Here is a 13,093-nt window from a genome sequence, read left to right on the forward strand (position 1 = left end):
CCCCCCAGAAAGCTCCACGTTTGCCTGTCAGTGCCTTTCTGCCTGGTCCACTGGCCAGAGAACAGCCCATCCCACATCCAGACTCAGCAGCAGAAATTGCCAACTTGCACCCACCGAGGTGCAGCCTCTGTGGGGACAACATTCAGTCATAAGGAACTAGATGAAAATCATTAATTCATGTCACACGACTTACCCAACAACAATCAGAAGACGGTAAAATGTCCTTGGATTAAATTTCCATTTTAAAAACCTGCATGTGTGCTAAAAATGTGGAAGATAAGCAAGACTAGAGACACTGAAACATACAGAAGAGAAGCACTCAGCTGTTTCTAAATCCATTAAGGACATCATTATGCTAAAATTATGTGGCACTCAGAACATATTTACATCAATTTTGGGGGTTACCTAGAGCCTTGAAAAAAGTTCAAAGCAATTTCAAGTAGACTTTTATTATAAATAAAAGACTCTGAGACAACTTCTACTGGTATAAGCAGCAGCAGTATTAGATAAGTGGAGGAAGCCATCAATGTAAAAATTGTTTTCATTTCACTAACTCATATTGGGAAAAGAATAATTTTTTCAATAGCAGTTACAATTACCTTCCAAACTTGTCTCTAATTCAAGCCTCCTATTCAAAGGAAAAAAAAATGCATATGCTAAAGCGAGAACATTAAGAGTTTCATACAGAAAACAAAGACTTTTGAAAACTGCCAAAACATGATGAGTGTAAAGGACACAAGACCAGGGGTCTAAGCACATCAGCAACTTACCACATCACAATAATTTATTACTCAGGAATTCTCCATGCACGTGCACTTAATTCCCCATGAAACAGGAGGTAACATAAGGCAATTTATGCCTCCTCCTTGTGAGCCAGCCTAAATGGAACTATGCTGTGCAGGCTCAGCGCAAGCACAGTAACCTGTTACCATCAGCCCCAGATCAGCCCTGGACCTCTGACTCACGTGCAGTATGGAATGGAAATGCTTTGTAAAACTTTGTGTCTTATCTGTAGTTAACTGAATTAGTGAGTTGCATGGAACCTTCACGTTGAGCTTCATACCTAACGAACTGCACACTGGCTTTCATTAGCAAGATGGTTATGGTGCTGCTGCACATGATATACAGGGCGGGGCTGAGGGAAACAAGTCTGGTTAACGTGGACAAGGTTAGAAGGAAATCTTGTTGCGATGTTCCGATATCTAAAGGGGTGATACAGTGAAGCTGGAGACAAACTCTTCTCAGAAGTGCACAGAAAAAGGAGAAGGGACAATGGGCACAAGTTATGACAAAGGAAAAAGTAAAAAAATATAATTACAGTGAGTGGTTAAACACTGTAACAGGTTGCTCAGACAGTAAAATATTTGGTAATATTTTGTTTGATCTAGCTGACTGCAAAGAAATAAACCTACCTACAGGGTGCTACTCAGAACCACAAAATGTTCACATAAAACATATTTCGTTACACAACCTCAATGAAAAGACATAATATGGATTAAGAACTGACTAGGTATTAGAGACTAAAATTCAGTTTTCAAGTGAAGAAGCATCAATGCGTGCTTGCATGTGATCAGTCAACCCTTTCACCACTGATCTGGAAGTAAAAATAACATTGTTGATATCATGTGCAACACTAGAAATATTGATGGATGGGTGAATAACTACACGGAGCATGAGATAGGTTCTTAATAGCCTGAGACTGTTTGCACACAAATAATTTAATAATGACAGAGCTACATAAGAACAGCAGTAAAAAAGGTGATTTTACTTCTGCACAGACTGGTAAGACTGATATTCCTTATGTTCTGGTGGTCTGTATAAAATAAGAATTTGAAAATCATCTGGAATACCCAAGGGAGCAACAAAAAACGAGTTGAGTATCCATTCAAAACAAAATATTTGACAACAAGAAGCATAAAGAACTAAATATGTTTAGTCTGTCAAAAAGACAATTTGAGAAACAGCTTGATTACACAGTGTAGGAGTTTTCACAGAGTGAAAACACTGTTAAAGAGCTTTCTCATTCAGCAGAGATAAGCCTAATAAAAGGCAATGGCCATTTAGGGACTGAATTTAAAACAGTTACAGTAAATAGTATATTATTTTCTCTCTGTCCAGAGAAACCAACAAGCTATTAATAAAGAAATGGCCTATATCCCAAGAGAAACTAGCCTTGGTCTCTGAGGCTGCACTTTCCAGGAGGAAGGACAAGGCCATAAGCTGCTGAGCTATCAGAGGAAGATTTGAACAGTTATTTAAGTCCTTACTGCATCGTCTGGGTTTTTACCCTGATAATCACATTTCAAACTGACTATTCTGCTACAGTAGTAAAAGAATACTTAATTCTCCATAGAGCTCAGTTTCTATTCTCCAGCCAGCTCCAACTGGGGAATCCTTCTTTCCTTTTTCTAAAATTCACTACTTAGTGCTGCAAGGATAGAGTGAATGAGTTTGTTGGCAGGTAAACTCATCCCTTGACATGCAATTTGTAACATTTGCTCTAGAACTTTTATAGTTTTAAAGGGAGATGTTGCATATGTATTAAAGTATTATTCTAACTCACCAGGAGTGCAACCAGCTTCATCGATACCACTTTCACAATTCTTCTGTCCATCACATCTCCAGGACAATGGGATACATTTGTTGCTCAAGTCTCCACAGCTAATTTTTTCAGCTGGACATACTTGCTTGGCTGGAAGAATAAAATAAACACAAAAAAAAACCCCAAACAAGTTAAACATAATTCTAGACATTACTAACATCATTTATACTTTTAAAGTTACTTTTATTTTGTGTGGCTCAATCCTGAGACATATGGCAATGAAATCCCAAGTCAAGACTGATGTTAAGGTATGGCTGATTACATGTCCCATATGAGATCCCCAAAGAGATCACAATGCTTATACATTTAAAAAAAAAAAAAAAAAAAGAAAAAAGAAAAAGAAAAAAAAAGGCAGCATCACTGTTTATTTCAACAAAATCCCAGAAAGTTAACTTTAAACTCAAAGAAATTAAGGGAGAAGAACAGAAAGCACATTCGTATGCAACTTCTAGCTAGCATTTCCCTGCAGGCAGGCTCCTGCTTCTCTCTGGCCACCTCAGTGACCTCAAGTTGCAACAAACTGCGCACAGGCCCCATGGCTCTTCACACACTCTTGGGGGCTGGTGGCCCTTTCCCACTTTCTCTTGGCACCTCATGTACCTGGGCTAGAGGTGCCAGCTTTGGGCTGCTGCCTCTTGACTCTCCTTGCACAGGCTTCTCCAGGACCAAGGACCTTCTGTCCTTCCTGCCTGTGCCTGACTCGGCCAGTCCCTTCCAGGAATGTAACTACAGGAACGTGCAAATAAAACTAATATCTCACCTGTCTGTGACCGCCTCAACTCCCCAAAACTGTGCTTTTGCTATTAAAACACTGTCACCCTGCACACAGGAGCAGCAGTACTGGACAAACTACCCTCAAAATACGATCTCAAATTCAGTCAGGAAAAATGAACTGCCTAATTTTAGTATAAGGGTTTACTTCATGTTTGGTACTGCAAGGAAACTTCTCAATTCAATCATCTAGGCAGATTAGGGTCAGTAAACTTGGGGAAAAAGTGGCAAGCATAAGCATGAACTCACACATCTCGAACAAACTTTAACTGCCTAAATTAAATACAACTGTGATCTAAGACACGGAGACACAGGAAGACCCACAGAAGCAAAACCCCCAGCATGTGCAAGAATACAACTATGGAAAAAAAAAAATCTGCCAAATTTATCTGGAAGCAAATAAGCTGTGAAGCTAGTTCTCTCATAACTGTTGTGCATTGCCAATTTTTTTTCGTCATACTAGTGTAAAGAGCAACAGAACTACATTTATTGTGACAAGGCTGCTCGAATGCATAATGTTCCAGAGTTTAAACAATTGTTTAGTATTCTGGAAATCATCATTCGGTTTGGCAGGATTTGCTTATTACACAGACCAATTTCTCTCTTTAAAAAAAGTAGATGTTTTCAAATAGTTCTTTCATTGGTATTAATGATGATAATGCTCTATGTGGCTGCAGATCTACTGAAAAGGGAGGAACCTAAATTCTATATTCAAACTTTCACATTAGCCTGCTCTGGTGAAGGTGCTTAACACAAAGTCACTCAGCTTCCCAAGGGCTGAGCAAAAGCAGATGAAAATTACAGCCCTCCATTTCCACCCGCACAAGAAGGCTGCAGAGGGACATCTTACAGCCCCAGAGCATCAATCAGACACTTAGGAAGCAGTACCATTTAATCTCAAGATTGCTCTGACTTAGCCCCTTGAAGAGCTATAAGAAGCAGTTTCTAGAAGCTGTGGGCAACCAATATATCAAGAAAAATTAGGTCCTGCCACAGACAGTTAATAAATAGATGCAATGAAGTTTTATAACCCTGAGGCAAGACAGCATTTTTGTTGAAATTTGCTCACTGCATACCTAAATAACATTTATGAATGTTACACAATCTATTGAGTGGGGGGAAAAACAGATCCTTACTTAGGTTTTTGATAATTTTACCAGCAGGTCAGTAATAAAAATCACCTGATATTGGAAAGGCTCCACAACACCACCCCACCAGGATCAACATGTCTGCCAGCTCAGGCGGCTGCTCTGCCCCAGGCCGGGACCCATGTCCTGCATTCTCCCCTCAGCCCCTGCCCCTCTAAGCTGCAGGTTTATAATGCATGACCACAGGGACACTTGGTGGCACTGAGCACTTGTGTCCTTCCACAGAAGTCAGACAGCACATCTGAAAAACAGGTCGCTTGCCAGCTGGGCAAAATGGCACCAAATAAGGTGCTTTCCCTCACTCTCAAGGAAGCTGGCATTGCCTCATTGCAGCCAAGCAGCTCTGGACACCATCCCCAGAGCTGTGTGACAGGGCATATCATCTTTCAATGTGCCAAAATAATTCACAGATACAGAGGGAAAAACAAATTCTGTGGCTGCTGACTGGAAAACAGCAGCTCCCTCAAGAAAAAAATGGAGCTAAAACGGCCCATTTGGCCTAGAAGCCCCACAACCCCTCAGCACAGAGGCTGCCTTGTTTTTTGAAATACCCATCAAGCAGCATCAGTGAAAACAGGGCTTTTTGCCACAAACAGTGGACAGAGAGGTGATGCGACTAGGGTCTCCAGAAGCTACCTGGGCTTTGCATTCCTCCATCAAGGCTTCCATAGCCTCCCAGCTCTGAGGTGCACAGCTCCATGGCCACCAAAAGCCAGCTGTCCCCTCCCAAATGTCTTCACTTCCAAGCCCTGGCTGCTGAGGAGCCACTTCAGAGGGTTGGGTAGATGGGACTTTGCTGCTGGGGGAAGGAGGTGGCTGCTCCCCCGCTGCACCTGGTTGTGTGAGGCAGAGCACTTGCACACCCTGCACCCCTCTACTCTCCCCATTCAATCCAAGGTTGGGCCCTGTGATGAGGTTTGCTTCTAGGCCACCCCATGCCCTAAACCAAGTTTTTACCATAAGCACACAAGACAAAAATAACTTTCCTCACCAGATTCATTACTCCATATAGATTTCCATGCTTTTGCACTTCAAAAGTTTGTCCCCTGACTGCATTTGTGCTGTGCGTTCAAGGACAAGGTTTGTACTGGACAAGTGTACTGGGAAAACTGGGAGATGAAAAATAGTCACCGAGACATTTGTTCATCAGCTTATTGGTCCACATCCTCACAAAATTGTTCTTGTTCTTCTTGCTCAGGCTATGGTGATGGAAAGAAATATTTGTTTTGATGGCAAGTAGGACCAGTTTTTTTATTCTCACAGTACATCTCCATTAAGAACTAAGTGTGTCAAGACAGGTGAGAACACTTTCCACACACCTGATTTTGAAGAAGGTGAAATATAATTGTAAATTGGTATCATAAACCAGCGAGATCATTAACCAGCAAAAAGGTTATTTATTGGGCACAGTTTAAGTATAGGCATTACTTTCACTTGGCTGCTGTGGGCACAGATGCTTAATAGCTTTAGGAAGCTGAAAGGTTTGGAAAAGTATGGACAGAAGACTCCTGTTTATGGAAAGCAATCTCTGTGTTAATCATCTTGCTGACAGAGTAACTACAGACATTTAAAAAAATGTAAATCAAAGCTTGAACTCGCAGGGAAGCAGCAAGAGAAGCTGCTGTTGGTCACGGTTCATCAAATCTCTGCGTTACAGTGGTTTCCACAACCAAGCCGTCGTTGCAAGGAAGCCAGCAACTTGTAAGCACTGGCTGAAAACAGGTAGAGGATCTTGCATAAAACTCAAAGAAAGATTTTGATGAAAATACTTCTGCTTTATTTCAGAAAGTCGGGGCTTTTTTTACCTTCCCCTTCAAGATGCTGCAGCATTGCAAGTGGACTTGATAGTGTTGTCCATGCTACGAAACAGACTTTTAGCAACTGCAATCCAGACTTAATGTTTCTTTTTCTGCATGCTGCTTACACAAATCCATGTCTTTTGGGCTTCTGTGACCAAAATGTTTACTTCTTACTTTCCTTGTCATCAACCCAGAAAGGAAAGAGTTAGCGCTGTACATGATGGTGACTGCTCTTGCCCTGGATGTATTCTGGACCAATGCAAGTTATAGCAAGATTTGCCTTTTCAGGAAGGCACCATTAAACAACTTGGTTGTAATGTCAGACACATCAAGACCAATTTATCACAATGAACTGCAAATGCCAAGGATGGACAACAATGGTTTATTTATATGGAGACAAGAGCAAAGAAGACAAGAAGGTTCCATTTACTCACTACCGCCAATGGCACATTCTTCTTTCTCTTTACAGGAGGCTACAAAGTCTTTCAGAGAACCATAGAGCCTAACTGGCGCCCCACTGTTTGCTTCCTCTTGTGCCACTGCTGTGCTTTTCATGCTCCAGACATCATGTATATTCAAGAAAGCCCAAGAAAACAGAATTGATTTACTTTCAGAAGGCCATTTGTCAGGTTCTCACCAAACAGGTACTCTAAGAGCATACACAAAATGTAATTAAGCAGCTTCTACTGGTGGGAAACCCTCAAAACTTTTCATGAGCAGACTGAAAAGAATGCCCTTTGTGAAAATACATCATCTTACAGGTCTGAACAGTTTCTCTATCTCTGCTGAAATAGCTCCCTATTCTCTCCAGAATGACCCCGTGTTTTTCCCAGGTTCTTCAGAAGAAAAATTCCAACCCAAAACTTCATCCTGAGACACAGACAATGCCATAGTAATATGGTTTAATTCATTTCTTACATGCCAATAAATTGTTCCTGCAAAACTTCCACTACTACCTTTATTATGGAACTTAAAATTCCTACCTCTCTCTTTTCTCCAGCAATGGTTTACTCATCATATTTTTTTTTTTTTTAAAGGCATGTTTTTTAACAAGAACTCTCCTCCTCAAATATTGCCCTTAAATCTTCTTTTGTCATAGCTGGCAGTCCTGTCTCAGAGATGTACCAAGAACAAAATAAATGTTCATACCTGTCCACGTACAGGACTACTACATTTATATTTCCAGCCAAAACAGGCATAATTGTTAAATGAGCAACTGTTCAAAAGAGAAAGGGAGCTGACAGGTAGAGAGGTTCCTTAGCGAAATTCAGAACTCAGAATACCCAGTTCCTGGAGATTTGCAATTAAGAAAAATGCCTCAGTCACAAGTTTGCATATATAGTCATTTATATATATGTGTGTGTGTGTGTATATATATGAATGTATAACCCAGCCTACATTCACTACTGCCTTCTATCTGATACTTTTGCACTGAAGTATTTAGAGTGCATAAGAAACGCGTTTCAAAATCCATCTTGTGACTTAAATTACTATCAGAGCTGAAGGTGTGTCTGCACTGGTATTTTCCTCCCCTTGCCTCTTCTCCCACCCCAGTGCAGTGCTGGGAACACTGGTTTCTGCACTATTCACCCACTAGTTCACCCCGTAGCTCAGGGCAGGTTGCTGTTGCCTTAGTTTGCTTCATTTAACCCTCCAAGATACATCAGATTTTCTGCTAAGGAGCGTTATATAATCATATTTGTTATATTTAGTTAATCTCCCTCAGCTCCTCCTTGTGCCAAGCCGAGGCCAAACCAAACAAAAGCCTCATTTACAGTGTGAAGCGTTTGCATGGAGGCAGCAACATCCACAGTGGATGCGTCTCAGGAATTTCATTGGCACCAGAGTACGGAGCACACACACTGTGACTACAGAGGGACTCCCCTGAGCCCCCAGCTTCACTTGTGTTAGCAATACAAAGACAGAACACGTTACAGGGAACGTTAATCAAACAATTGTTTCCACAAAGGTTAGGATTCTGCAGTGAACTTCCCTTTCCATCATGTAAAGCAACACGCTACAAGCACCAGCCTGCTGGGATAGCAGGCTTTACACAAACTTGTACCTTCTAAAGCTGGTGCAACTGCATTCAGTAGCAGTATTTGGTTTACTCACCATTTCTGTATTATGCATATACTTGAGATCACTGAGAAAATAAAGGCAATTTTACATTTCCAATTGAAACCAGCCCAGTCCAAAATGAATGTCATGGTTAGTGGCTTAAGTGAATTAAGATTACAGCACCCGGAGACTTGGAATGAGACCAAACCACCACCACAATTGATGCCTTTGTTGACAGAGGAGGCCGACTCATCCATCTGCTTGCACAGGATGGCCTGTCCAGGTCAGAACTGGGACATGCTGACAACACTGTTTCCCAGGACCTGGGAGCTTGGATTGCTGCTACCTGACTCTACATTTTTGAGTAAGTACACACTCATGTTCAATAACCTTTCTGCGAGCACGTAAAGGCAGAGAAATAGTGAAAATTTGTTCTTTCTGCACAAAAATATCATTAACTTATGGCCGTTACCATTAAACTCTGAACATAAATTACTAGAAGTGACTAAAAAGACAGATTAGGAAAGACTATTAAGAAACTACACTATATAAAGGTCAAGAAGTCATGTCATAAACAGTGTTAACAGTTGATACATCTGATAAAAAGTTAGATTATGTGGTGTGATTTGTTTGATGGCGACTTATGTTCAGAAGTTCCCAGGGAAATGGAAAAGGATTTACACAGATTTAACGCCATTGCACTGCATAGTACAGCCCTTATTAAGTCCTTTCTCACGTGCCTGTAAGAAAGGCTTCTTTACAACACCATAGGTTAGGAGGCTTCAATTAATATCCAACTCCTCTACCTAGAAACTGGAGGGATAAAATAAGCTTAGTATACAAAGGATTCAGCGGGTCTGACATGTACCTGGCTTTTGTGCAGATTACCAAGTTGGTGATCATCACCTCTGAGATCAGAATGAAATAATCAGGAATTCAAAAATCCCAGAACTAATTCTAATTACTGAAATATAGGCTCACTGTCAGAATAAAAGGCAGCTTTTCTAGGAAAAGCATGTTTCAAACACAGACACTACAAACAACCTCAATAAAGAAAATTATTTTCAGGGTAGTGCCAATAGTTTCAACAGGCAATATAAACTGTATTTGAATGCAGTATAAAGAGGTAAGATATTTCCATAGTAGGCTGAAAAGACAAATGGCATCAGGTTTTATAGTAATGAATATAGTTGAAGGTGTCCCTGCTCATTGCAGGAGGCTGGACTAGATGACCTTTGAAGGTCCCTTTCAACCCAAACTATTCTATAATTCTATGAATAACTAGGCTTCATGTCCCATAACCTGAGTCACCCACATGGGTCAGGAAGGGATTCTTTAGCCAAGTTCAGAGCTATCCTGGTTTGTTGTCAAACCTTTCTCAGAATACTGAATATTGGTACAGCTCACGATAGCATGCTGGACAGAAAATACCAGTACTCTTGGGCTCCAGTATGTAATTTTTCTTAGATTCCTGACTGCTATATCTCACCCATTTTGAAAATAAAAATGCCCATCAAACTTGGATAAGAAAAGCATTTCCTTCCCTCAGACTGGCAGGACTTCAGCTGATTCTGTCTTTCTGCAAACACAGCAAATGCTCATTCACTGCAGTTGTGGGAATGTCTCACCTAATTCATTTCATAGCTTTGAAAGATACTGTTTTGATGACACTTCTGTTCTCTACCTGATATGCCCAACAGGCCCTGCTGCTGACAACTAAAGTCCTTTAACTCTGCAGAGTTTTATATCTTTCCTGACACCCCAGCCATATGGTCACTAGAAACATTTACTCAGATTAATCCAGAGAAGAAATTAATACAGCCCTGTAAGTAATGCCAGGCAAATGCCTAGCTTAATCACTATGAAGCACAGCCCTCATTGTTTAGGGGAACAAAACTGGGATTTTGACAAACTGAAATCTGAAGCCATCTGCCAACTTTCCCCCCATATTTCTACCAACTTTGGCCCTTTGCATGCCTTCTCTATGGATCAGACAAACCCATGATTTTCCCTGGACTTAAAATGGAGAAATGTTCAAGCATCAACAGAAAAAGCCTGGCCCAAGGAATCAGCTGCTGACTTCAACTGAATCAGGAATCACATCGCAGATCACATTGAGCATTTGCCGAAATGTATCCAGTAAATGCTCCATCGTAGCCAGTGTCCTGAAGGCAAACATTAAATATGGACACCAAACAAAATATACCCTTGCCAATTATGCTATTTACTTCCTTATATTAAGTCACAAAAGGATATTACTGCTATGGTGATTTTTAATAGGAGAGTAGCTATACAGAAGATTAGTTTTGTACTTTTATCAGCAGTCATAAGGCAGACTACCCTTTTAAACTGAAGCAGGATAAAACCCTAACTTATATCTGCTTCCAGGAAGAGTTCAAGGTTCTCATTTAAATCAGCACAAAAGTAGCCTCTGTTGGTATTCACAGGCAAAAAAGTGCAATGCCAGAGACTTGAAACAGGTTGGTGCTACAAATGCCACTGAAGCCCATCACGTAGCCAAGCAGGAGGAATGGGCAAGAGTCTCAGTAGCTGGATGCTTCACTCTGTCCCACTGACACCCCAATGTGGTCCCTCCCTGTGAAACCACCAAACCTTTTGCTCTTGTCTCTGCTCCACCTGTACACCAGGGCAGAACTTGTCTTCAAAAGACAAGTTCAAATTGTGACACTAAGCCATTATTCTAGCTACTGGAAACCCGAGATTCCAGATTACAGTTCTTCAGACCATTTTGCACTACTTAAAATTTTATTTTCTCTTCACTGATGAGCACCTCTGATCTCAAAGATCAGCTGGTCATGCCCTCATCTTGGTGCAGAGGAAAGGAGAAAAGATATTAGTAATAAATACAGGGGAAAAACTTGAGACATCCAAGTAAGAAACAAGAACAGCTGAAGAACCACTTGTTCTTGGTATATCTAAAGCAGCAATGTGCAATGCTGATCTCAAACAGTTTAATAATTTAATAAACCGATAGTTGACTTTGTTAGTTAGCAAATACATAGGCCTGTTAGCAAAACCCAGGACTCACAATTTTCTTTAGAGATAGTTTTCTAATAGCAAAGCTATTAAATATTCCCTCTTGTGAGAGGCATCTTTCATGCTTGAAAACAAAGACAAAAAAATCCAACTATGACATGGCTTTGTTTAAGAAGGTCAGTTAAACTACTCTCCTTTTTTTTCTATCCTTGACATAACTTTAAGCTGTATTGCTTTTAGAGCTAGTTTGAGAGTGAGTGATGTACAACATTGTCCTGTTAAACCTCCTATCCCACCACTGTCTACATCAATAATTACCCTGTCGGTCTGTGTACACATTGTCAGTTGTAATGCAGTTCAGTCTCCCTCCCTTCTCACATTAACAGTAATGAGTAAGGTGAAAGAAAGAAAAAAAAAGAAAAGAAAAAAAAAAGAAGAAGAAAAAGAAGAGGGAAAGCCTTTCCGCCTTTCCTGTCACCCAGAAATTTAACTGATCTCCAGTCTTTGGCATGGTTGAGAGCTCTATTCCTCAACCTCTGCTTATATCCAGGGACGCCTCCTGTGAAAAGCGAAGTCTGGCTACAGCCAGCCTTTAAAATCTATCATGATCCAGTGTGTTCCCCCATGATTAGTGATGCATGATGCTTTCAAGGCAATTCTGATTCAGACAAGCCTTAAGAGAATAAAACACTCAAAGGTAACAGCTGACCCAGCACACACTGGCAGCAACGTAGCTGGGAAGCAGCGAAGTTCAAACACAGACACGCTGTGGGAAGAAAGAAGAGTGTCAAGGAAGAAATGAGAGTCAGGAGGTTAAGGCGGCACAAGCTAGGCTTGAATGGAAGTCAGCTAATTAACCCTGAGAAATGCAAGTTTTGAAAGGAAAACTTGTTCACTGCCCCACATCGGTGAATCCGAAGCCCTGTGGACAAACAGATTTACTTAAACAGCTTTCCAACTTTCTCACGCAGCCACACATCCGACAAATTGATGCACTGAGCTGCCAAATGCAGCTCGCGGGGCCTGCGATGGCCTCGCTGAGCAAAAGTGCACAGCTGCGGAACAACTGCCTGAGCCTTCCTCCACCTAAGTGTGACTTACTACAAGTCTTTTGTCATCGATTCAGGTGTCAGCCTGGCCATGTCAGCCATGTGCCGAAGCAGCACAACTTAATTCCCATTACCTGAGCATCCCATGGGCACTCCAGACCCCACTCTCAAGCCCTGAAGCACAACCCTCAGGGCCTGACATAGCAGAGAGCACAGGATGAGCTGCTCTCTACAGAAACATGGGCAATAACTATATTCTCCTGATTGGTAGTAATACAGTAATGCTTCTTTCTTTATTCCTAGGCTTTTGGTCTTCTTCATACACTACAGCTTTATTAACATCAACCTTCTTCACTGAAGATTCAGTGATAAAATACTCCAGATTGCAGCACACAATAAATCAATCATACCTCCCTGTGTGATTTGTAAGTCAGCAGTTTGAAAGAATCTTGGAACAATTTCTACACAGATACTTGTAGACAAGAGACACACTTTTTATTGAATCAAACTTTATTTGACTGGTTTTGGTTTACCGATACAAATGGAGACGCTCTTCAAATCTGTGGCACTGTGACCCTCTTAAAATTAGTTTCTAAAAAGAACTGATTATTTTCACTAGTAGTAATCTTGCTTAGCACAAACCTACCAGCCACAATCACCTTGGTC

The 13,093-nt window shown here is 41.0% G+C and overlaps 1 protein-coding gene across 1 annotated transcript in view; it reads right to left on the minus strand.

Annotated features, from left to right (window-relative positions):
- The window catches only part of LRP8 (LDL receptor related protein 8), a gene marked incomplete at its 3' end in the record, with an annotated part of 176,937 nt that overhangs the window by 36,541 nt on the left and 127,303 nt on the right, over nucleotides 1-13,093 (minus strand). The window contains exon 4 of the mRNA XM_080348443.1: nucleotides 2,564-2,692. Within this exon, the coding sequence (XP_080204569.1) occupies nucleotides 2,564-2,692 (129 nt within the window). The remainder of the gene's footprint in view (nucleotides 1-2,563; nucleotides 2,693-13,093) is intronic.

Source organism: Nesoenas mayeri (genome assembly GCF_963082525.1).
Source record: "Nesoenas mayeri genome assembly, chromosome: 8".
NCBI classification, from domain to species: domain Eukaryota; kingdom Metazoa; phylum Chordata; class Aves; order Columbiformes; family Columbidae; genus Nesoenas; species Nesoenas mayeri.